The 26,209-nt window shown below is 38.2% G+C and overlaps 2 protein-coding genes and 1 pseudogene across 8 annotated transcripts in view; 2 read left to right on the top strand and 1 right to left on the bottom strand.

Annotated features, from left to right (window-relative positions):
- The window catches only part of TMEM150C (transmembrane protein 150C), a 64,899-nt gene extending 58,811 nt beyond the window's left edge, over positions 1 to 6,088 (top strand). For 3 of the 4 annotated variants that reach the window (XM_039845577.1, XM_039845576.1, XM_039845575.1), the window contains exons 7-8: positions 1,174 to 1,351; positions 3,847 to 4,981. In XM_039845577.1, the coding sequence (XP_039701511.1) occupies positions 1,174 to 1,351; positions 3,847 to 4,055 (387 nt within the window). In that variant the 3' untranslated portion in view covers positions 4,056 to 4,981. Of the gene's footprint in view, positions 1 to 1,173; positions 1,352 to 3,846 lie in introns of all 4 variants that reach the window. The other variant, XM_039845574.1, reaches the window with a different exon arrangement.
- A 7,086-nt stretch (positions 6,089 to 13,174) lies between these two features.
- On the top strand, positions 13,175 to 13,293 carry LOC120588521 (uncharacterized; annotated as a pseudogene).
- Positions 13,294 to 16,987: 3,694 nt separating this feature from the next.
- ENOPH1 (enolase-phosphatase 1) overlaps positions 16,988 to 26,209 on the bottom strand; it is a 28,363-nt gene continuing 19,141 nt past the window's right edge. For all 4 annotated transcript variants that reach the window (XM_039845571.1, XM_039845572.1, XM_039845570.1 and 1 more), the window contains exons 4-6: positions 25,187 to 25,319; positions 23,204 to 23,327; positions 16,988 to 18,071 (exon numbers count right to left, since the gene is read on the bottom strand). In XM_039845571.1, coding sequence (XP_039701505.1) covers positions 17,932 to 18,071; positions 23,204 to 23,327; positions 25,187 to 25,319 — 397 coding nt within the window. In that variant the 3' untranslated portion in view covers positions 16,988 to 17,931. The remainder of the gene's footprint in view (positions 18,072 to 23,203; positions 23,328 to 25,186; positions 25,320 to 26,209) is intronic.

Genomic DNA, 26,209 nt, shown 5'->3' with positions numbered 1-26,209 from the left:
ATTATATATGTTTTTAATTAGGTTAAAAATATTAAATGAATAGGGTTTAGAAAACCAGTTTCCTAGAAGTAAAATTTGATTTGAGGAATCATTATTTAAAATAAGCTTTGAAAATATGTCTTTTGAACTATGAGAGGAAAACGTGAGGATTAGTGGTACTGTGTCTGGCACTCTTCTTCCAAAGAAGACGTGGGAATCTCACAGTAAAAAACAGAGCAAATTGTAAAAGGAAAGTAATATTGATTTCATACAACCATTGTTCACAACAATGACAAACAATAAAACATCTGAAGACAATGGCAATTCAAAACATATATTTTCACCGTGTTTTAAAAGCCATCTCTTCAAAACAGATTTTATTTTCCTATATTGGTATTTTAAAATATGTGTAATTACTGAAGGTGTTTTAAGTGACAATTGTTTTTAAATCGGTGGGTAATGATTTGGGGGCATTTACATTTCCAACCCCCAATTGAAATAACCCAGATGGATCTCCTTTGACTCATTCACTCTCTAAACACTTTGACCAGAAATCTTCAAACACTTCTAATGGGTCTACAGATACGGCAAAAGCTCATAGGTGACAGTTTTATTATAATAGGAAAACAAAACAAAATCTCATTAACAATGAATTGGTCACACTACAGAGACGGGCCAGTTTTCTAGGAGTAAAGAACAGTTTTATTAGTTGTCTATGCCGAAAAAATCTTAACCTGCTTAAAATTTGTCCTCCTCAATCAGTAAATACACAGCCAGATCCCAGGTCTCATCTTAGTCTGAAAAGTAAAATTTGGAGTGTATGTTTGTAGAATCTTTGACATTTTTTTGTGTAACTTTCCTAGCTATTTGTTTGTTTGTTTTTCTTTTACTTTTCCACAAAGCTTTTCTGGAAAATAAATTCAAGGAATAGATTACTACTGCCTGTATGGCTTTTCTAAACAACTGTTTTGAGGTTTGGGGGTACTCTTTATTTCCCTTCTTCCCCTCAGAGTTCAAACCAACTGAAAACTGACACAAGAAGCCAATGGAGATGAAGGGCTAATCTTTCTAAAATCTATCATCCCATTATTGGAATATCTGTTTTTTTACCTATTTTTCTCCCTCACATACTCCATTGGCTTTTATGTCTTTTCTAAATGGGCCTCCACACGTCATTATCTGTTCATCCCTTAGCTCACAAATGATGAAGAAATCCATAATGTTGGAACCTCCTTGACATTTGGATTTGGCACCTTGACCTGCTGGATCCAGGCTGCATTGACACTCAAAGTCAACATCAAGAATGAAGGACGGAAAGTTGGAATTCCACGAGTTATTCTCTCGGCATCTGTCACTCTCTGTGTAGTCCTCTGTATCCTTTGAATGTGAACGGGTTCTTTACCAGTGAAATTAAAACACAGATAACTTATCTATATAGAAGATGAGAAAATTGCCATTTCTCAATTAGTTAGGATAGTGTCAGACCATCTCCAGATCTTAGACAAAACAGAAAAGTAAATCGGTATAAAAACAAAAACTCTCAGACTTATTTTTCATGCCAAAGAGAAGATGGAGAACTAAAAATAAAACAAGCTCTGCCTTCTCAAGATTGTTTCAGTTGTTGAAATGATGTCATGCATTCTCCTTATCACTAATAATGTAAAAGTTCCCCTTTATGAAGCACATGTGCAATGCATAACCAAGAGAATTATGATTTTTCCCTCCATCTTAAAAAAATATTCATTTGTGACTTTATTAATCATCCTATTATTTCATTTAATTTATTAACTCTAAAATGAATTTCAAGGGACAAATACATTTATAACTCAGGAAAATAAGCTTTTCTGGAAAACAAATTCAACAATTAGGTGCTGCTGCATATATAATTGTCCTAAACAAATATTTTTGAGGGTTCGAAGTGCTCTTATTTCCCTTCCTCCCTCGAGTTTAAACCAGTGGAGAACAAGGAACCACATGGGGATGAAGAAATCAGCCTTTATTCCTGCTAAATTTGGAAAGGAAAATGCCACAGGCGTCCTATCTCACACCCTGGAATTAAACTTACTCACTCAGTAGCAAGTAAAGAAACCAGGGAAAGGAAGAGGAGAGCGCTTCGCTCAGCTTTACCCTTCAGATATCGCAGAGAGGGTAGTCTAAGATGGAGCGCAGGGACTCCACCTGCTGGTGGCATGGCCCTAAGGAAGCCAGCCAGTTCCAGTCCCACTAATCAGATTGCTGATTTGTTCCATTGGACAGAGCGATCATAAATGGTCACTCTTGTAGGTCCTCAGGAAACCAGAGGAGATCATATCCCTAGATGGTAGACTACATAGCTAACACAATCACACATCTTCAGTCATGTAATAGCCGGTATTTATGGGGCACTTACATGTGCGAGGCATTATCCTAAGCACTTTAGATGTGTCAGCTTCCTTAGGTAAGAATAGAGAAGCACAGAGGTTAATTTGCCCCATATCGCACACAGTATGTGATCTTGATTTAAACTCAGGCTCAGTTCTTGCACTTTTAACCATACATGTCTTTCTGTAGAGAACGTGGCTTTAAAATATGAAAAGACTTGGCGCTCAGAGATAGTCTCTAGTTAGTAAAGTATTTGGAGTCTGTTATTTCTTCTTCCCTCACAACTGCCAAGCAATCATTTTATTGGGGTTTTTTTTCAAGTTCCGCAGTCACACTTTAGGACTTGAAAATCAAGCCAAAAAAATTTCTCATTGCTAGCAAACTGATAAAATATTTGATGAGTGAAAAGGTCAAAATTCTGCCAGTGTGAGATTTAAAGATTCATCCCTTCCCCATTATCTTAAGTGATAATATTGCTTTGGCAGTATTTCGAACCCTCAGTCAGAAGAGTATGTACAGACTTTAAATTGTTCTGAGCTTTGAGCTTATACCAAACAATTCTGCCATTTTACTTCTGAACGCTTGGAACCATTTCTTGGTTCTCAGGTGAATGGATCCAGGCCTAGTCCAGAGAGCAAAGTTTGGCTGAAATAGTTTCACATACTCTGAAAATTTCCCAAGATTTTAAATCTATGTTCTGAAGATAGAACATTCTAAGGGGGCATTTCTGATTTTTCTGAATAAGTGTATTTAGTCCTCGGCCTCTTGGTCTTTTCACTGAAGCATGCCGTAAACCTTTCTCAACACACACACTACACGTATATTCAGGCATAGGAGTCTTATCTGTTTTGTTTTTTTTTTTTAAATGCATTTTTTCATTTGGGCACAATTTTAAATGTGACACCAAGAATGAAACTAGCCTGTGAAGTATTGTCTGAAAGACAGTATTGAAAACTAGACCGAAGTGGAAGAGAGACCACTTAAGATATTATTGGTAGCACTGCAGAGACAAATGCAGCTTATATGGAGGTCGTTAGCAAGTTGATATGTTCAAAATTGTTTCTGAGGATAGAGTGATGACTATGACTCCATAGTCATTTGCAGTGTTTTTTAAAAGATAACTTTATTTTTCTGGCCAACTACTTACTTTGGAATTGTAATTCTCTTGCTAATCTCACAGTTTATTAGGTGGCTGTAGAGTGGTTGAGTGTATGGCTTGGGACAGCGTGCTTGTGTTTGAATTCCAGTTCCATCAGTTAATACCTGTGTGACCGCAGACAAGTTGCTTATCTATTTGGCTTCAGTTTCCCTGTTTTTAAATGAACCGATAATGATAATAGGACTGTCATGAAGATTAAGATATATTTTCTGTGAAAGCAGCTAGAAGCATGTCTGGAACAATGTAAGAGTTAGATAATGTTATCTAGTGAGGGGAAGAGCCAGACTTTTCCTATAACCTGTCTGCCCAGAAGAGAGCCCATTCTTTCCTTGACTGCTCCTCCCCAGACTTCATCCTCATGGCCCAAGGCATCCACATGTATGCAGCCAGGGTCCAGTGGGGCCTGGTCATGTGCTTCCTGTCATACTTTGGCACGTTTGCTGTGGAGTTCCGGCATTACCGTTACGAGATTGTTTGTTCTGAGTACCAGGAGAATTTTCTAAGCTTCTCAGAAAGCCTGTCTGAAGCTTCCGAATATCAAACTGACCAGGTGTAACCCATCAGTTTTTCCTCATTGGGGAGGTGGGTGTGACAGTGAAGGAGGGGCCAGGAGGACACACTCATAGGACTTGACATATAACCTCATGACACATTTTACAGACACACACACACACACGTTCATGGCCACATTTGCCAAACGAGCTTTTCAGGGTGAGTTATTTCTTTTAACATAAAAGCACAAGCCCTAATGTGTCGAAATACACCCTGTTACACTGAAAATATATGCACGACAGAACAAAAAGCTTGTGCACGATCACCTCTTTTCCCTCCCACAATACTCCCTGCTCTTCCCATGCTCTTTGCATATTTCAGACATCGTGATCATCCTGCCATAGGGTAGGGCAGGCTAAATGTCACATGGGAATAATGCCAACTCCCAAAGGTGCCTTCAGATCCAAAGGGCTTGGAAGCAGCTCATGAGGAAGTTCTGAATCTGGCACTAATACTCTTGAATGTATAGAGTATCATCTAATTGGACAGAAACTGTATAATGTGACCCTGTGTAACCTGTAGAAAGGTAAGGGATCAAGGATAGGACTTTTCCACAAAAACTCCATCATTGTTCAGTGGTTGGCTGTGAGGATTCAGTGAAAAGAATATGCTACAAACTGTGAGAGTTGGAGCCCACCACCATGGTTTGGACTTTACCATGACAGAAATATTTCCAAATGTGAGTATTTGTAGGGACCTGGCCTACCAGGCATGGAACAGATGGGGCAGCAAGGGTGTCGTTTCGTTTTTGCTTTTATAGTATGCTATGTATAGCTTTCATTTTATGTTTCATGGCTTGCCTTTTTTGAAGTAACTACCAAGGGTCTCTCGAGGCTTCATGGACAAAGAAGATGTAGGCCACATGCGAGAGATGAGCTTGTTTTGAGTTCAACCATGATAAAAGAGAAAAAAAGGTGACCTGCAGGCTTAATTTGCTGCTTTTATGTCTGAAGCTACATGTTCACAGAAAAAGCACAAAGAAACATGTGGAGGTAATAAAAAGAGCTCCTGCTTGACATTTATAAAATATAGGAGTTTTAGAGCATCTTGTTACAAGTCCAAATCAGGGGAGAGTTTCTTAATATATGTCTGTAGCTCAAATTTAGTATTTTGGGAGAGGTTAAGGGCTTTTCATATTTGGAATTTTTAGAAGCCAATCAAAAGATTACCCTCCCCAAAAAACAGATTGGTACAGCTGTCCCCTACTGCCTAACACATAGTTCCCACCTGCTAAGAGTTTAGAACTCAAACTGTAGGCCTGGGCTTTTGAGGCTATGCTTCACAGAAAAGAACCGAATTCCAAATTCAACATGTGTTGGAGTAGGTCATTTGACAGACCCTCTGTGCGTACACTGTGTTTCAAGAAATTCCAGATTTACTTTACAGAGGACTGGGATTTCATGGAATATAATGTGAAAAAACATTATTTTTTAATTCAACCTAAACTCAGCTTCTTTAGGGGCAGGTATCAATGACTTTTTATCTCCGTATTTATCTCCACCTCCTAGCACAGTGCCTGGCACATCATAGGTGCTCAACAAACGCTGTTGAACAGAATTATTGGTGATTTAAGAGTAGGCAAAAGGAGTATCAGAGAAAGACTCAAAGATGAGTGAGAGAATAGAAGATGACTATTTCAAGGAAGACAAGAATAGAAGAAATCATGAATAAGGGTCAGATAGAGGAGTGAGAATACTTATAAATGTTAAGTAAAATGTGGGGAAAAAAATCAAGCAGAGAGTATTCTATTAAAAGGCATCTTAATTGTAAATAGTCCAAGGTGACATTTATTATTTTGGAATACTGCTTTTGGATTTTTTTTTCATTTTTATATTTTAAAGTTTTTATCAGAGGACAGACAGAGATTTATGAAATTTTCTTTTACTTTACACAATCCAAATTAAACAGCTTTTGGTGATGCACTATACACTTTCTTAAGAGCATATCTAATAGCACATTTTAGCAGAATCAAGCAATGACTGGCGTTATTCATTGGGATCTGACCACTAAATAAAATTCTTTTATGCAGAATTGTGATTTGTCTCTTACACTAACATCTCTTCTCTAATACTGAAGCATAGGTAAACTCAATGAGATATTATGTTGAAAATGAACTTCAGTGTTTTGTTGGTAACATATTTCTAGGGTGTTTTTCAATACCAACAACCAATTCTCTGATTCTCTGGACACCAACTAGATGGCCTACAGTTTTATCTAATTCTGACACTAACTACCCAGAGTTATTATCAGACTCCACAGGTTTAAGGGAGTCCCACAAGACTGCCCTCACTCAGATGCCAGCTGCAAGTGTTACCCACACTTCTATCCAACGTGGCTATAAAATTGGAGAGTTCACATGACTCCCTTCCCTTTTAAGGTCAACAATTTGCTAGAGTGGCTCACAGAATTCAAGAAAACCCGTACTTCCATTTGCCTGTTTGTTAGGATATAACTCAAGTTTATAAAGGATATAACTCAAGAACAACCAAATGGAAGAGATGCATCAGGCAAGGAAGGGGAGGGATGGATGCAGAGCCATGCCATCTGCCCAGCATTTCGATGTGTTTACCAACCCAGAAGCTCTCTGAATCTGTTCAGGAGTTTATAGAGCTCAATTTCTAGCACCTTCCCCCACCCATTTCCTGGAGGCTGGTCAGGAAGTCTAATCACTTGGTCTTTCTGTTGACCAGCTCCATCCTAAGACTGTCTAGGAACCCCACCCTAAGTGACCTCATTAGCATAAACTCAGGGGCTCGTGATGAATAGCAAAATACACTTCTATCACTCAGGAAATTCCAAGAGTTTTAGAAGCTCTATAGCAGGAAGTAAGGACAAAAGCCAAATGTATTTTTGTATTATGCCACACATACAAATAAAGATAAAGACTACGGAACCTCCTAGGAGTCAAGAACCACAGCGTTCTTGTAAGAGGCCAAGACTAGGGACTCTGCATTTATAATGACCAGCCCTGGAGGACCTAATGCAGATGACCTAGAGAACAAAGTTTGAAATACACTAACCTATGTTTTTGGTAGTCCAGCTGTCAAAGAAAAGTTCTCCTCCTGGTTAAGAGAAACATATATTTTTAATGTTAACATTTTAAAGGTTTGATAGTTTTGTATTTAATGGAGAACTGACAGTGAGGTAAAGTTTTATTACCTGTGTTATTGATTGAGTTTTTTTGTTTGTTTTGTTTTTTTTGCATAGGAAAGTAAAATCTTTGTATCCTAAAATTTGTAATCCATTGGTTATAGTGGAGCTGGAACACCACTGTTTATTTTTGTCCTTAGGTATTGTGTCAGTCAAGATAGACTGGGTTTTGCCATCCCAAGATGAAGCTAATAAAACTAAAGTTTATTTCTCACACTAGATGTCTCTCCAGGATTAGCAAGGGGTCTCTGCTTATTGCTCTGATTCAGACTCTGGCTGATAGAGGCATCTCCACAATTGCTGACAGCCAAGAAAATGTGACAGACTGTGCACTGGTCATTAAAGCTTCTGCTGGGAAGTGACAGACATCACTTAGGTTACATTTCACTAAGCAGGGCAAGTCACATGGCCATATTTGAGAGTGGCACTCCTAACATGCCCAGAATGGGAGAAACATTTGTGAACAGCCTGGTCACCACCAAAGGTTTCATATTAAGTTTTTCAGACTTCTTTGGTCATTGTCATTCCTTTGAAGTGGGAGTTCCAAAGAATCAGTAAAGGACCCATCATCATACAGAAGTAGAGGAAAGGGTTTGTCAGTAGGGCTGAGACAGAGCACCAAATTACAAGTATGAAGAACAATCCAAATAATAGCAAGAACGATGCAATTCCTCTAAGCCTAAGGACTCTTGGCCACATCTAAAATATGTTATATTGCCCCAGAGTAATGAGAACCAGCAGTTTGGAGGAAAAGAAGAATTCCACATATAAAATAAGTTGATTTTCATAATCCTATCAGTTCAGATTTCCTATTAACACTCTCGAAGTGAGGGTCCCAAGAAACAGCAAATATCCAAATCTGAAGTCCAAAGAAGGGAGTGTGGGTGAGAAGGCTAGGTCTGTCACTGGAAAGCAAAGATCTTTCTTGCAACATAAAATATACTTCTATCTTTAAAACAAAAAGTCCATATTTGCTGTCTCCAATCCCTCTCTCCTAATTTTCTCCTGAACTGACTCCAATCACTTGCTCCTATCACTCCACTGGAATCGCTTTACTCAAGTTCTCCAAAGACCCTGTAATGTTAAATACAAGTGGTTAGTTCTTTTAATACCTTACCTAGACCCATAAGCAACACCACAACATCATCCCCTTCTCCACCTCCCCGCTTAGAACACCTACACTTGGCTTTTAGAACATTGTGCCTTCTTAATTTGCCTCCTGCTTTACTGTCCACTCCTCGGTCTCCTTTGCCAGGGCCACCTTCTCCCTGACATCCTAATATTGGAGTGCCTGACGATTCAGTCCTTCGAACTCTTCCCTCCTATGTATACTCACACTCTCGGCGACCTCATCCAGTCTTCTAGTTCTAAATATTGCTATGTGCTGATCTCTCCCAGCTTCTCCAGCTCAGACCTCTATCCTAAATGCCAGACCTGTATATTCAACTACTTTGTGACATCTCCACTTGAAGAGCATCTCAGATTTAACACATCCTAAGGAGTCTTCCCATCTAAGTACAACTCGTCTTTCAGTTGCTCAAACTGAAACCTTGAAGTAATCTTTATCTCTTCTTTCACTCCTGCCCTGTATTTGTCAGCAACTCCTGTTTGCTCTGTCTTCAAATTATACTAGAATTTGTCCACTGCTACCACCTGGTCAAGCCACTTCCATCTCTCCTACATAACTGTTCTCTTTGCTTCCGTTATTTGCTCTCTTCAAACTGTCCTCAACACAGCAGTCAAAATGACCCTGTTATCAGACCATCATTACTCCTCTGCTCAAAACCCTGGCTTCTTTTGTACTTAAACTAAAAACTCCAATCACAGAAATGCCCTACAAGGCCCAACTAGACCTGCCTGTCTACCTTTCATTCCCTCTGTTCCAGTCCCTCTGCCTCCTTGCATTGCTCCAACAGCAAGGTATACTCTGCACTTCAGGACCTTTGTATTTTTTGAAACTACTGGCCTGGTCCATCTTCCCTCAGAAATTTAAATCCCTCACCTTCCTTATCTACTCAAATGTTACCTTCTGAGACCTTCTCAATCTCGAAAATTTAACCCCCTCAGGCCCAACCCAGCACTATTACTCTTTCCAGCTTTATTTCACTTTACAGCATTTTCTAAACATGGTCCTGTGATTAAAATTCTAACATGCATAACGGTCTAACACATTTTACTTTACTGATTTTATTATCTTATTCTCTCCGCCTCTAAAATGCAAATTCCTTGAAGGCAAGGATTTTTGTCTGCCATGTACTTGGCACCTAGAATAGTTCCTGACACATAGTTAAGTGCTTAATAAATATTTTTTAAATAAATGAATGACAGGTAACTGACTCCCTCTTCTTCTTTCTTCTTCCTCTTTTTTTTTTTTTTTTAAAGATTTAGTCTCAAAAAAAGTCATTTAAGAAACAATGGTAATGTCAGATTTCAGAGGATACAATTGTTCTCTTGCTCTCATAGCAAAGTTATTTCTTAATGGTATCTGCAGCAACTGGTACACATTACGTACTTGAGTTCTAAATAGGACCTGAAATAATCCTTATGCAAACTGTGTCAGTACCTGATTTCCTCTAATGTAGCTCTAAAAATAAATTATGGCGATAATTGGGTCCTTACCCGAGGAAAATTGCATATATTTCATGTGTTTAAGACAAGATGCTGAGCCGACCCTATAGGTTATACTCAGGTTCTTAAATTTAACTCATCATAAACTCTCCCTACAAATGCTTTTGGTCAGGATAAAGAAAAGGATGTAGGCTGTTGAATGAATATTTCTGTAGAAAGCAGAACTAAGGGATTCATTCAACACTCAATATTAGAATAACTTCTAATACTTCTGAATTTTTGTAAACCAAATTTAGATTTGTAGCCAGGGGTATAGTTAAGAGGAGGAAAGAAAAGAGCTTTGACTAAACACAGAGCAAAGTCGATTCAGGGACTAGATATAATCCTGAGACTAGCCAGTGACTTGCTGTTTGCATTGCCCTAGTAGGAAGGAGATATCTTTCTCAAAATACAGTGGACTTCCACATCATATCTATTAATATTATCATTACTTGCCCTTGGAAAGCTTTAAGTATTACCCCTTTTTACTATGAAACCTGAAAGCACTATGCCTATTTTTGGTAGACTTTTTCTACTCCGTTGCATTTTATTCTGTAGATAATAATGAACTCCTGAAGTTCAAACACAGGCTGTTAGGAATGGGAAGAATGAGTTAGTGAGGCACTATGAAAAAGACAATGGATGTCACTTGTTGGCTATATAAGGAAGGGAAATCAGATATTCTGAGGAAGCCTGGGTCATTGGGAAAATGGGACACTTGCAAAATCTAGGAAGACTGTTTGGAGGGATGGGGAGAATAGACAATCTTGATGCTCTTAACTGCAAAGTCCAGCACAGGCCCCAAAAAAGCCTAGCTGTGCTGAGAGGGGTAAAAAGTCTATCCACTGCTTGGTACCATTTGATTTGCTTGGTGACTGTTCCAGTTACTGTGGCTACCTAACAAATTACCACAAAATATAGTGGCATAAAACTATTACGCTCACAGATTCTATGGGTCAGGAATTCAGACAGGGCCTGGTGGAGAAAGCTTATTTCTGTTCCGCATCTGAGGTCTTAGCTGCAAGACTTGAGGGCTGGAGGCTGGAGGCATCTGAAGGCTAGTTTATTCATATATCTGGAGAGTGAGGCTAACCTTCAGTTTGGGGCCTCAGTTCCTCTCCACCTGGGCTAATATGGGCTCCCTCACAGCATGGTAGATGGCTTTCCCAGAGCTAGTGTCCAACATCCAGATCCCAAAAGAGGATGTAGAAGCCATATCCTTTTCGTAACGAAGCCTGGAAAGTCACAAAGCATCACCTCTGTTGCCCTTCTTTGATTGGAGCTGTCATAAGCTCTCACCCAGAATCTCAGAATGAGACTTTATTTGGAAATAGAATCATCATAGATGGAATTAGGTAAGATGAGGGGTGCTAGAGTAGGCTAGGCCCAAAACCTAATACTACTTGTATGCCTCTCAGAAGACAGCCATGTGAAGACACAGATATACAAGGATATTGCCATGCAAAGATGGAGGTAGAGATTGAAGTAATGCCTTTACAAGCCAAATAACATTAAGGATTGTCAGCTGTCACCAGAAGCTAAGAGGCTTGGAATAGATTCCCCTTCAATGCCTCCAGAAGGAACCAACTCTGCTAACACCTTGATTTCAGACCTGGCATCCAGAACTATGAGAGAATAAATTTCTGTTGCTTTAACCCACCCAGTTGGTAGTACTCTGTAAACCTAGGAAACTAATATAACAGGTAAATAGTAAAAGAAAATATAAATATATATATTGTTTATAACTCCTTTTTTTCCCTCCAATCTGATTTAAAAGACAACTACATAAAGCAATAATTATAAATCTATGTCAATTGGCATACAATGTATAAAAATGTAATTTATGACAATATAAGTAGGGAGATCAAAGTTTTATATCCTATTAAAACTAAGGTAGTATTGATTAGAACTAGACCGTTATAAATTAAGATGTTAATTTATAATTCCCAGAGTAACCACTAGGAAAATAACTCAGGAATACATACTAAAATAAGGAACAAAAGAATTAAAATGGTATACTAGAAAATATATATTTAACACAAAAGAAAGCAGTAACAGAGGACCGAACAAAAAAAAAAGATATAAAAATCAGTTTTGAAGTATATAATACAATATTGTTGACTATATTCACTATGCTGTGCATCAGATCTCCAGAACTTATTCACTTGCTAGTTGCAAGTGTGTACCCAGTAGCAAAATGACAGAAGGAAGTCCTTATCAGTAATTACATTAAATGCAGTGGAGTAAACTCTTCAGTTAAAAGACAGAGACTGGCAGAATGGATTTAAAATCATAATCCACTACACGCTGTCTATACAAGACACATTTTAGATTCAAAGACAAAATTAGGTTGAAAGTAAAAGGATGAAAAAAGATATGCCATGTAAATAATAACCAAAAGGGCTGGAGTGGCTCTACTAATATTAGACAAAATACACTTTAAGACAAAAAACTGTTAAAAGACACAAAGACGGACATTCATTATAATGTTAAAGGGTTGATCCATCAAAAAGACATAAGAATTATAAACATGTATACACCTAAAACAGAGCAGCAAAATAAATGAAGTGAAAACAGACAGAATCGAAGAGAGAAATAGTTCAACAATAATCGATGGAGAATTCAATACTCCACATTCAATAACGGATAAAACAACTAGAAGATCAACAAGGAAACAAAATACTCAACACTACAAATCAACCAGACCTAGCAAACATCTATAGGACATTCCACCCAACAACAGCAGAATACACATTTTCCAGTACGCAAAGATCATTCTCCAAAATAGACCATATGTTAGGACAAAAAACAAGACGCAGTAATTTTAAAAGATCAAAGTCATACAAAATATGTTCTCCAAGTACAACAAAATGAACTTAGAAATCAATAACAGAAGGAAATTTACAAATATGTGGAAACAAAACAACACACTCTTAAATAACCAATGGATCAAAGAAGAAATCACAAGGGAAATTAGAAAATACTTTGAGATGAATGAAAACAAAAGCGCGAGACACCAAAGTCTATGGGATGCAGTGAAAGCAGTGCTCAGAGGGAAATTTGGAGCTATAGATAACTACATTAAAAAAGATCTCAAAGCAATAAGCTTTCACCTTAAGGAACTATAAAAAGAAGAGGAAACTAAACCCAAAGCAAGCAAAAGGAAGGAAATAATGTGAAGATAAATAGAATAGAGAATCAAAAAAAACCAGAAGCTGGTTTTTTGAAAAGATCAACAAAATCGATAAACCTTTAGCTAGACCTCAGATTCAAAGTAATCTTACTTTTGTTCCCACCACTCCACTGAGATTGCACTTGTTTAATCCAAGGGCCACTGCTATTCTCAACTTAAATTCTTATCAGTGAGTCTATGGCCATGCCACCCTGAACGTGCCTGATCTCGTCTGATCCTGGAAGCTAAGCAGGGTCAGGCCTCATTAGTACTTGGATGGGAGACCACCTAGGAATACCAGGTGCTGTAGGCATATATATATAAAAAATTCTCATCAGCACTTGACACATTTGAGCACTCTCTTCATTTGGATCTCCTGCCACCCTCCCAGTTTTCCTTCTCCATCTCCTTTGCTGGCTTCTCTCCTTAGCTTAATCTCTAATGTTGGACCGAGGGCTCTGTCTAAGCTATCAACAGACTCTTCTTATGTGAAAACATCCCACGGCTTTTAATAGCACCGCTAGACCAATGAACTCCCAAATCTAGGCCCTGAACTCTAGACTTAAATACAACTGCATTTTGGTCATGTCTATACTGGCATGTACATTGGCAATTTCACCCTTTACACACTATGTCAGTGGTATCACTGTTTTTCCAGTGGCACCACCTATCCAGTTGCTCAAGCAACAAAATCTAGGAGTTTACCCTTCTGAACCCAATCAATAAATAAGTGCTGCTATTGTTACCTCTAAAACATATTCTGAATGTGTCCGCTTCCATGTGTTTCCAATACTGCCATCTTAAGGCAAGCCACCACCATTCTTTACTTTCATAACTGCAATAGCCTTCTTAGATTGAGTAGATTGGCTCCCTCAAGAACCATTTTATCTGCTAATTGAAGAAGTTAGAAACCTAAAAACTTGTCCCAGAGACCCTCCCATGTAGAGATCTTGGTTGGAATTAGATACTGCCAATTAAATGCACTAGTATAAAGTTTATAAAGAGAAGCAAGGGAGGCAATCTTCCCACTGGTATTGGTGTTGAGAAGCAAGGTCAGAGAGTGCAAGTGTTTAGAGGAAGCTGTAATGGTTGGACTCCACATTCCGGTGTCTGGCTAGCTTCCTGGATTAAGTAGTAGTGCCAGGGGTGGCAGGCTTCCTGAACTCTGGATTTCAACTAGTATGGGTACCCTTCAATTCCACAGTCCAGCAGCAGTCCCCCCAAATACTACTCCAGTCCTTGCCATTAACTTTGTAAATGCCTCATTCATTGTTTTTAAACCCCTTTCTGAATAAAATACCTCAACTTGTTTCTGACTTGGCACTCAACCCTGATATACCTAACTGGTGTTCCTGCATCTACTCTTACCTGCCTATAACCCATTCTCCAAAGAGAGAATTCTCTTAATGTAAATCACATTATGTCATCTTCTGTTCAAAATTCTCCAGTGGCTTCCCACCGTACTTAGAATACAACTCAAACTCTACTGTGGTACCATGCTCTAACGCTCTGGCGTCTGCCCACTTCTCTGACAGCATCCAGCCATTGGCCTTCTCTCAATTCCTAGAATAGTTCAAGCTTTGACCTAGATCTTTACAATATGCTGTTCCATCTTCATAAAATTCTCTTCTAATTTCTTACATTTTCATGTTGTTTAGATGTTACCTTCTTAGCACCCCACTGTAAAAAGCCACTCTATTTTCTCTATATAGCACTATTGCTAATTTTTTGTTGTTTGTCACTATTTATTGGCTGCCTCCTCTAAGAATGTGTGTACCATAAAAGTGCGGAGGGACTGTGCCCCTTACAGCAGATTCAGGGCACATTATAGAGTTTAGTCAATATTTGAATGAATGGTTTGGTTTAAATCTGAAAGGAAGGTAAATTCTACTTCTGTTAGAATTATTCCATTGTGTTAGCAAAAACTACAAATTATTCTTAAATTAGGTTAAAAATAATAGCATTTTACCATCTGGGCATGGGTAATAAATTGTTTGGGCACATATTAATTCAACTTCATGCTCTGATTAGAATTTTTAAAACCTGAAAACAAGTCCTTTTTATTAACACTGCAGCTAAAAACAACTGGCTATCCAATAATCACCTACTTTTTAAAATGGGACTCAGGGGCAAAGGGGGAAGCGAAATATTAGTGGGTAGATTGCACTCAGGATTATGGCCGTTTTTCCCCAAACTACTCTTGATCCTTGCAATATGCTATTGCCCTTTAAGGATAAATTAATTAAATTCATTTTTCTCTTAATGCTACCTCTTAGCTCCATCTGCTGTATCTGGTGGCCTCACACTTGATGAGGTCGCTGGAGAAATAGCACCATCTGCTGGACAAAGGCTACTGTGCGCCTGCATTGGCAATGGGGACCAGTGGCTCTCAACCTTTTCTTCTGCAACTCTGAACTGGAGACCAGTAGGCTTAGCAACTAAGGCCAGCCTTCCAGAAAGCCAAAGAGGAAGCCCTGCAACTCCAGAATTGCTAATAAGATTAAAAGTGTCTGAGGCTTCTCTTCTAAGAAACCAACTTGGATTTTGACCCAAGATTGAAAATCAGTGCCATTGTAGGAAAGAGCACAACTGAGGTAGTTTTAGATTAACAAACAGGAATTAAAAGGGCCACAACGTCAGGAGACATTTGTTCCCTGTATTCTCTGCTAACAGGATGTTGAAAAAACCTTAGTGCCTTTGTTCTCTTTTTAGAAATTCCAGAGATGAGATTTCTCCTCCTTTCCTAAGGACCATGAATTTATTGGATTTACTTCCTAGCTCACTACCCACTTTCTAGGCATTTTCCTCCTTCACGACCAGTCTACTTTACACCTCAAGTTGTTCCTAAGATCCTTTTCTATCACACTGTGAGTTTCTTAGAATCTAAGAAATATTATACTCACCTTTTCCCTCACTTTTGCACCCCTCTTTGACAAACTGAATGATATTGCAACTTTCTCTTTATTAAAATCTATTTGTCCTCAACTACTCAAAATAATTAACTAGTTTTTCTGGTACCCTTTTTATCATGGACTGTAAATGTCTTGTTGTATAGACTGAATGTTTGTGTCCCCCACAACTGCACATATTGAAATCTAACCCTCATGGTAACGTATTTGAAAGTGGGAAGGCTTGGCAGAACTCTCATGAATAGGATTAGTGCCCAGACACTGAATTTGCCAGTACCATGATCTTGGACTTCTCAGCCTTCAGAACTGTAAGAAATAAAATTTTGTTTACAATCTACCTGATCTCTGATATTTTGTTATAGTAGCCTGAAGGGACTAAGACACCTCTCCACCTCAATTCTCGCTGGCTGGACCATGAGCACTCCCCTTTTCCTTTCCAATCTAGACCTTGGTGCATAATTTTTCTCTCATTTCTTCCTTACTTTTCCAATTATCCCTTGACTATCATTAAGAGACACCCTTTTCTGTTATCTTCTCATGAGCTTTTTCAGAAATTATATGGAGTTCAACCTTTTATTACAATCTGTGGCTTCACCATCATTTATAAATTACTTCCAAGATTTATTTAATTTCCTTCTTACTACTCTTCTGGATTTTCATAGCCCTTAGATTTCTTAATTAGCTATTAGAAGATAATTATAACAAAAAAATCTTTTATATTCCCTGTCCTCTCATATTTGCAAGGCTACTTCCTATTCCTTGTTCAAAGCATTCTCAAAATTCCCCCAGGATTCATGAGTTTTTCTTGATTAGAAGAATTGCCTCCCTGAAGCATTATCTTATATACCTCAAGTGTAAGAGTCCCCAAAACCTAAAAAACCCCACTCATATCCTGAATGTTTACTATCCAGGTGAAAAAAATCAATAAGCAGTGTATATAGAACTCAAATAATAGTCCATGGTTTTCCAATGGCATTCCATTAAAACATACACAATGATTAAGGCAAAAACTAAAATAAAATTCTTACTTTTTCAATTTCTACAGTTTTTCTTTTGATTACGGCAGTTATGTGGTATAGTTGAGGGACCCACACAAAATGAGTGAAGAAAATGTTTTTATTAATCGTAACATGAAATTAACATAACATCCCATTAGAATTTATCCAGGATAAATAAAATTTACATTTCTCACAGCCATTTCAGAGGAAAATAGTACATATTAGGGGTCTTCTGGGTCTTATAAACTGCTATCAGTAAACCTTTTTTAAACAGTAAATAGCAATGAACATATATTCTCGAACTGTGCTAAGGAGTTAGAAAGGTAACTATAAAATCTATAATGATAATAAATGGCAGGATTCGGACTGTTTTGTTAAAAATGTTAAGATGTTAAGAACCACACTGACATATCTACTGTTATATCAGTACACCTTTTTTACTGGTAAGGCAACTGCTTGCTGAGGGTGCCACAAGGATTAGCAAATTTTTTAAGTAACAAATAAGCTCCTTTCCCAATTTTGCTCTCTTTTGGAGCAGAAATAGCTTTGTCTTTTGTATGTAGGGAAGCTAATATTTTGAAATTCAACTGCTGTAATCTTCTAACTTACAATGAAAAGCGGGGATGAATTATTATTAGGAGTAAGTCTTTGGAATACTTCCAGTTTTTAAAATAACAAGGCTTCTGAATAACATCTCGAACCTACCTTTCCATTTTGGTACAAAACTTGATAAACATAATACAGTTGACCTGTATTGTAGTTTCTTCTATCAATTACATTTTACCTGCAATATGGGTTAGAGCTATGGTTTCAAACAATTTCTACATATAAAGCATCTTTAAATAAGTTTCCTTTTCACTGAACTGAGATTTTTTTCCCACTTATGTGCCTGTGAAAGGTAATCTGAACACACATATATATACTTGCATACATACATGTGCGTCTATGTATATTTTTTAAGTAAATTACTTTTACCATTAGAATAAAACTAGACTACAGGGACAGCTCTGTGAAGACAGTTGGGGCTTCCTTAGAAATCCTCCTCTAGGTTGAAGAAGGCAGGTACAGTTCACTGAAGGATGTGATGAGGCTGTAATAAGTCTTCTCATCATCTGTTAGTCCCGCATTGCCGGGTCTCACCACCACAGCCACATGCACGTCCGCTTCCTCAGCAGCACTGGCCTCTGAAAACCAAAACATGTATCAGAAATGTCAAAAGACAATGTCTGAGGTTTGCTTCAAAGTAATCATGTGGGAACGTAAGAAACAAGTCTGGCCCGGATTTGGTCACTGTTGAAGCTGGAAGGTGGGCACGTGAGTGTTGATTATATTATTCTCTCTTTCATAGCTTTTAATTTTTGTTATAAAAAATGTAAATACATAATTGTACCTGACAGACTAGAATGACAGTATATCTTAGGTATCTGAACTTTATTAAGTATTTATAAATGCAAGACAGAGACATGCTCTGTCCACAACTTTCCTTCATTCCCGTCCATGAGTCTGAGAGAGAAATGAGCTATTTCCCAATAGGCAGGTTGTCAAGAATAATACCAATTAAGGAGATATGGGACAAATGGAATCCTAGGATCTACTCAGGACAAAATACCTGCTCTCATATCCAGAGCCCAAACATGTCACAATCCTTGGCTAGACTGCCTATCTTTTTTGCCTGGAAAATTCCTACTCTTTGGGATTCAGCTCAAGTATCTTCCCAAACCACTACCATGTACTAGAGCACCCTGTGTGCTACTTTAACAGCCTGTATTTAGCTATATCACAACAATATGAACTGACACTCTATTACTTGTTGTCTCTCTCCTCATTAGACTGTGAGTGCCTTAAGATCAGTGACTGCATGGTACGTAGAAGTTAAAATAGGACTAGGAAAATGAAAGCAGGTAAGCTAGGTTATCTTAGGGAATATCTCTAAAATGTCTTGGGCTACATTCCTCTCTCCATTGTTTCCATTTGAAAGCTAACAGCTAATATTTTATATTAATTTAGCACCTACTATATGCCAGGTACTGTTCAAGGAAGAGAACAAAACTTCTGCCTTCATGGAGCTCCTGTTTGCATCTAAATCTTCACAACAACCCTGAGGTAGTATTATTATCTCTATTCTATGAATATGGAAACTCAGAGCTAGCAAGCAGTAGAGCTAAAGTTTGAAACTGTCAGTCTGACTCTGTGATCTGTGCTCCAAGAGTCAGCAAATGATGGCCCGCCACTTGTTTCTGTAAATACAATTTTATTGGAACACAGCCACGCCTATTCCTCTGTGTATTATCTGTAGCTGCTTTGGCACTATAAGGACAGAGCTGAATAGTTGTGACAGAGACTAAAGTATTTACTGTCTGGCCCTTTACAGAACAAGTTTGTCAAAACCTACCACAGAGTACCACTACTCTGAGTGTGGTCTATGGACCAGCAGTGTGGAAATCACCTGGAAGCTTGTTAAAAATGCAGAATCTCAGGTCTCCAATGTAAAATTACTGAATTAGGATCCGCTATTTAATAAAAGACTCCTGGACAGAGGGTGAGATTTGATTTTTAAAAATTTCAAGGAAAGAAAATTGGCAAGAAAAGAGGCAGTCTAAGCAAAGATAAAATACATATGAAAATATTGCAAGAATGGAGCAAGTGAGTACGGGAGGCAGGATACAGGTCAGAGGTGGGGCATACTTGGACAGATAGAAACTGGGGAAGAACTTGAAACACATTCTATGGAATTTAGATTTGGTGTAAGAAACCTCAGTAGTGTCTCAACTTTTGGAAAGCAGTTGCAGCATCTGAATGAATTCATTTAAGGGCAGCGGTGCTCAGAGATAAGGAGTTTCCAGAGAGAGTAAGTTGAGCGGAGCTGTCTCTTCCTCATACCCACCTCCTCAAATGTCTATCTTTTGCTCTTCCTTTGAAAGGGCTTTGACAGTCTCAGAGCAAAAAAAGTTCAAAACAACCCCTTCCTCAGACAAACTCTACAGATGCCATTCATTCCAGCGAAGAGGCAGCTAGCTGGCTTCCATTTCTCCACCCTGGTTCCCAGCATGACTGCCTCATGCAAATCTTTCCTCTTAACTAGCAATCCAGGATCTCCATCAAACTGAGTCACTCGTCCCATGAGTGGGACTTGACACTAGCTAGTGACTGTTCTGCATTCAGCCTCTCACTAAGATCACCAAAGGCCAAGATTTGTCCCTAAGCATCTTTTTGCTCTATTTGTATAATACTGAAACATTTAATTAATATTTGTTGGCTTAAAACCCTGGACCACTGTCCTTTTCTCCAAAAGAAAAAAGTCCTTCAGTTCTCTCTTTTATACTTGGGTATTATATAGGTATCACTTAGTCTTCCACTCTGCCTTGGCAATGGAAGTCTGGGCTTATGGTACCAAAACACAGGATCAGAGATAAAAAACAAGAACAAGGCAAACAGTCAGCTACTGATAAGACCAGTTCTAGCTCTACTGCTGGATGTAGGACTGGCAGAAGATGAGGGGCAGGAATAAAACTTCTTTGTGGAGGGCTCTGAGGGAGCCAAATTTATTATGAGGCCAACTTGGAGATTATCTCTAATCTCTAAAAAGAATAGGAATAACTTCTGGGACTGTAACCTAAGGAAATGGCTTACGTGAAAAAGACCTGAAATTATAGATATATTCTGATGGCGACTAGAAAAAAAAATGTGGCTCAAGACAAGACTATGAAGAAACTGTAAGTGGCCATAGGGTAGATATAATTATTAATAGTAACCAAAAAGGGAGAGATACAGCAAGGATCTGGGTCTCACAAAATGCTCAGACAGGTTGGCTTTGTGGGGAGCTCCAGTCACAAAACAGATCTGTAATTCTAAGCCTGCAGAAACTTACCATTCAAAATACGAAATGCTAAGGAAATGAAATATAGAGCAAACCACAGATTTTCATCTCTAATAGCTCCCTCTATGCGAATGGTCAAAGAAAAGCAATTCAGATTAAACCAGACAAACTCACCAGAACAAGGCCTGTCTCCTTTTCATAAGGAGCAAAATTATCACTTCTCACAGAAACTGTTGGTACACTCCTGACTTACGTAGACATTAAAGTACCCTCCTCACCTCATCACTCTAAACCCTCAAAAGCCATTCTAGGAAGAGGGTATATTGTAGCTTTGAATCAGTAAGAGGCTTCTACACAGAAATACAATAGGCAAACATTTACAGTAAATTTACAGTTCAAAGTAGAGGCTAGGCAAATGTGTGTTGTTAAGGCTAATGTTTGATGATGGTACATTTATTTAAGTGGCCTGGCTATCTAGTTACACAATGAACCTTGAAGCAGTGTGTCCATGCATCTGTCTGTCTCATCTTCAGTAAATGTAAAGCTTTCCAAGATGTAGAAAAACTGAGACGCCAGTTTGTAGAAACCCTTGGACTCAAATTGAGCCAAGCCAGAACTTGAAGGACAGGGGCCGAACCCCACTAAATACTATCTACTTAGATCAAAAATTCCAGGTTAGTTTCACCAACTCCTGAAATTTAATAAATATATTAACAATTACTGAACATCTACTGTATGTAGGTGAAATTAAGTCTGTTTCACCCCTCTTTCTCTGGAAAATGTATAACTTCTTGAAGGCATTAGATGATCTATGCTGGTTAAGGTTTTATTCAAAACTGCTTAGCAAATCAGTACGAGCTTATATACCTACAACTCTTGCCTAACATGAGACAAAAGCTCAAGGGCTGACGGTAGAAAAAATAAAGTACTTCTATGTACTACCACAGGTAAGACGCCTTTTCCAGCAGCCTGGATTTGCCCTTAAGCCCCATATCTGAAAGTCCTAGTGAGTAGGGGTGACTCTAGTTCTGTGACAACAGCCAGAAGGGCTGGAGAGAGAAGTAACTCCGATAGATGCTAAAGCTGCCTCCAAGGGGCCCAGGAGCCACATGGAGTCAACTAGGCAAGAGAGCACCCCCTACCCCCTGTCTCTTTTCCCTCAACACCCTTGCCCAGCCCTTTGGCACAAAGTATGTTGGAGCAGCTGCACAGTACACAAAGCCCTGTTCTAGGGGTAAATGGAAGGTGAAACTTACAATCCAAGAAAAGTGGAAGAAACACAAATGTATAGAACTACCCTCAAATACAGGTGCAATTACAAAAACATACCAAAAGTAGGCCCCCTGAGAGATGCACATCAATAAGGAGAATAACCATGCAATCAAAAGCCAGGGCCAGGTAGGGCAATGTGAGACAGCCTCATCAACCAGTGGCTTTCAGGTAAGAATAACAGAGACCACTTTTACCCAGCACCCTCTTCGCCTGCCACTGCCTGTTTCTTCATTCACTAACATTTCCCTCTGTAATTCTCCAGAGGCTTTACATTCTTACCCAGGCACTTGAGTGTTTTACATTTGATCAAAACTACTCTTTTTTAAAATTTATTTATTTAAATTAGTTTCAAGTATACAATACATTGGTTAGACATCTATATAGTTCATAAAATGATCCCCGCAACTGCTCCCTCTCTCCCCTGGCCCTCCACATAGCCATCATATTAATGCTAACTGCATTCCCTATGCCATGCTCCCCATCTCCATGACCATCTATCAATTACTAATTTGTACTTCTTCAACCCTTCACCCAATTCTCCCAGCCTCCTAATCCTCCTCCCCTCTGTCTGTCCCCAAAATGTCCACTGTATTTGTGAGTCTGTTTTTGATTAGTTTGTTCTTTTTGTTCCTTAGATTCCGCATATTAGTGAAATCAAATAGTATTTATCTTTTTCTATCTGACTTATTTCGCTCAACATAATAACCTCTAGGTCCATCCATGTTGTTGCAAATGGTAGGATTTCACCTTTTTAATGGCTGAGTAATATTCCATTGTATATATGAATCTCAATCTCTCTCTCTCTCTATCTCTGTATCTTGCTGCTGTTAAAATACATTTGATGCAGGTCTGTGACTTTATTGTCCTTAGCTAGCCATGGACCTACCCTCATATTCTTGCCTGCATGCTCCTCTCCACAATGATACCCCTTAAGTCATCCTTTGTTATTTTCCCATTTCATCTGTGTGTGTGTGTGTGCAAAGGGCTGGGTCAGGAACCATGGATAAAGAGTTAAAATGAGAATAATTTGTTTTTCCAAAGCCACTTCCCCATACACAACCCCCAAGGATGGAAAAATGGAGAGGGAGGTGGGTTGGCTGTTCACTATTTCTTTTTATAAAATGGTTTTATTTTTCAAGGGTCCACACAAAAACTTTCTTTAAAGACACAACATGTTTGTAGTGCCAGGCTCAACTCTCATCTAGAGTAAGAAGTCTGATCACTCACCTAGAGTAACGTCTGTCAGAAACAAGATGTTGTTGGTTGAGCACCCGATGCTGTTTGCAATCTTTCGATAACTCTCACTCTCCACTTTGTACCCAATCTTGGTATCAAAGTGACCGTCAATAAGCTGAATACAGAGAAGGAGAAAGTATGACATTACAAACACACCTGCAACCTGGACCCCTTTTTCTCTCACCCCTTATCTTTGAAACATATGACAATCATAGCGACTTCACCCACTCAATATGTAATAACTGAAAATCTGTTTAATAGAGAACTTTATGGAGGCTACAAACAGTAAATGTAAAGATTTTACAGCAATAAATATTTGAAGAAAACTACCAATTCAACATATATTAAGATCATTTTATAATCTACTTTTCTTTCATTAGCATTAATTTTATATCCAAAACCTTTTAAATATACATGTCCTACCTTCTATCCTTGAAACACTATTTGCACTCAAACTACTTATTGGACTGAAAGTTTCATGCCTGCTGAAAGGTTCTGAACATTGTCCTTTTAATCCCAGAATGAACAGATTTCTCTAACCTGCCTAATTAGTAAGTTGTTACTTTCCTTTTAAGAAACTTTCATTTTCTGATTAAAACATTTTGAAATTCTACCCAAGAGCTAGTATATATACCCTTGCTGTCTTAGAATTAGGGTCAAACGAATAACTTGATAATTTATACAACAGTGATTAAAATAAGTACACATTAAGGATCAGCTTTTACAATGTGATCTCTGTAATATTTTCAGAACTTTTTGCAAACTAAAAGCAAGCCTAATAATCATTCAAAGACAAATTAAGGTAATATTAATATGATATTTTTAACTTTTAAAAAGACTGGTCTTGTATATTCTTTTTCTCAAATCTGCCTCAGTAACTAGAGAATAAAGTTTCTATTATTTAATTCAGTAGGTAATAATCATACCTGTATTCACCTTATTGTCTGTTACAACGGAGAGCAAAAAAGAAGCTTACATCTGTATTCAGAGGACAACAGTTACCAGTAATTGGAAGGCTTTATTACTTATTTAATATGTGATTTAGAACTAAGATGAGAAGCAGGAAAGTACTAAAATGAGAATAGTACACTCTCCAAAGCCCAAATGTTCTCTGTACATGGTAGAGACTCGATAAATATTTATTTTAAATAACAGCTGGCTCAGTGAACTGTTGTATGTGACTAAGTTCAGCCTGTATTGAGTTTTTGAAGCCCTAAATGTATTCCTTCCTGCCAATGACCACCCTGTCTTCCAGAGGGCATAGGGATGGGAGGACAGAGGGGTTAGCAGCAATTGTTTCATGTACAAGAAACATAACAAGTGGCCTTAACTTATCACTGTTTAATAACGTCCCCAGTTCTCTTACATAATACAGGTTCTGCTAAAATAAAATCTGTCTCTCTCTAAAGTACCAGAAATTAACAATTCACCTTGTACTCTGCTGCATTCAAAAAGTCTTGTTATTTTGGGGGGAATAGTAGCCTATCACTATTTTACATTTACCTGCTACTTCAAACAACCAAAGCAGCATGCCATTAGTTTCCTTTGGGTTGACAATTTTCTAATATTGGCAAGATAAGCCGATTTTCAAGTTAGCTCATATCTTGTTACTTGTATTTTATATGTGGTTCTAGTACTATTGTCATCAGAATGACTTAGACCTGACTATTCAGATTTGCTAGGAAGCAGGGCCCAGGTATCTATATTTTTAATAAACTCCCCAGGTGATCCTTACGCATAACAAAGTTTAAGAACCTTTGATGCAAAGATTGGTACCACAGAAATATTTCACCCTTGCCTATATTGTGCCCCACCTCCGCTGTTTTTCCATTTCCCTTTACAGTGTGCTTAGAATATATAAAATATACGCAATGATCTGAATGCTGATTTAGCTTATAACTGTGGTATATTCCTTTAACATTCATTATTTCATGCTTTGATAGTGTCAAAAAAGATAGTAATCAGGTAACCTACCTCAAGAATATCTCCCTCTGTAGAATGCCCAAATAATAGTTTCTGTGCCTCTACGCTCCCTGAAGAATAGACATACACCTTCATTCCAGCCTCTCTCCACTTCCTGACTGCTGGAACTACATCTTCAAAAACCCTAGAGGGAAGACTACCAAGTTAAAATGCAGGAACATGTAACCTAGCCAGATGAAAACCAGTCAAAACAGCTGCCACGAGTTTCTCTATTTGTGCTCAAATGGTCTCCACAAGAAGCAACTCCATGAGACTGTGAACCTCTGTAGGTCTAGTACATGTGTCACTGGAGTTCTCGGATCAAAGTTTAAAAGCAACAATTTATGTGGGGCAAACAGTTTTTGACGGCTCTACTAATGATAGACAAAAGTGATTCCAAATAAAGGGATGAAATAAGAAAGTGATTTTTTAAATTCCCAAGGAACCCAAAAAGGCAAATGACCATATTGTACTATTATATAATCTTTGATGTAATTCGTGACAAAAAAAAGGTTAAATTATGCCCAGTGTGCCTTAAGAAAGCATGGAAATGTTTTTAGAAAGATCTACACCCACACAATTAAAAGAAAAAACGTTTGGGGGCTCAACGCTATTAATCATTGATTACCTAGAAAACAATTATATTTCTTGAGAACGAAGAAAACCTAAAGTTTTACTATACAGAAAAAAAATTATGTAACAAATCAGCTAAGAGACTTGTACCATCTCACACTTGCTAATCAGCAAACAGTTTCTAGTTGTCTGATTCCTGATGCTCAGTCTTGATTACCAGTTCTACGGTATCTTCTACATTCAGTAGTGGAAATATCACAGGAGATGGGTGAAAAGAGAAGCACAAGGAACTTGAGATGTGGAGCCAATCATCTTTAAAAGATTAACTAAAAAACGTGAGAAGTCCTCTACTAGGTAAAACTGTTTAATATGTTGCACAAACTGAAAGAAAGAGATCCACTAGTTCAAAAACAGCACACAAATTATGAGTTACTTTGTGTGCTGCTTTGCACTCATGGAGAC

This window comes from Pteropus medius, unplaced genomic scaffold (assembly GCF_902729225.1).
Source record: "Pteropus medius unplaced genomic scaffold, Ma_sr-lr_union100, whole genome shotgun sequence".
NCBI classification, from domain to species: Eukaryota; Metazoa; Chordata; class Mammalia; order Chiroptera; family Pteropodidae; genus Pteropus; species Pteropus medius.
The sequence above is the reverse complement of the archived record's forward strand: the minus strand, read 5'-3'. Positions and strand labels throughout refer to the sequence as shown.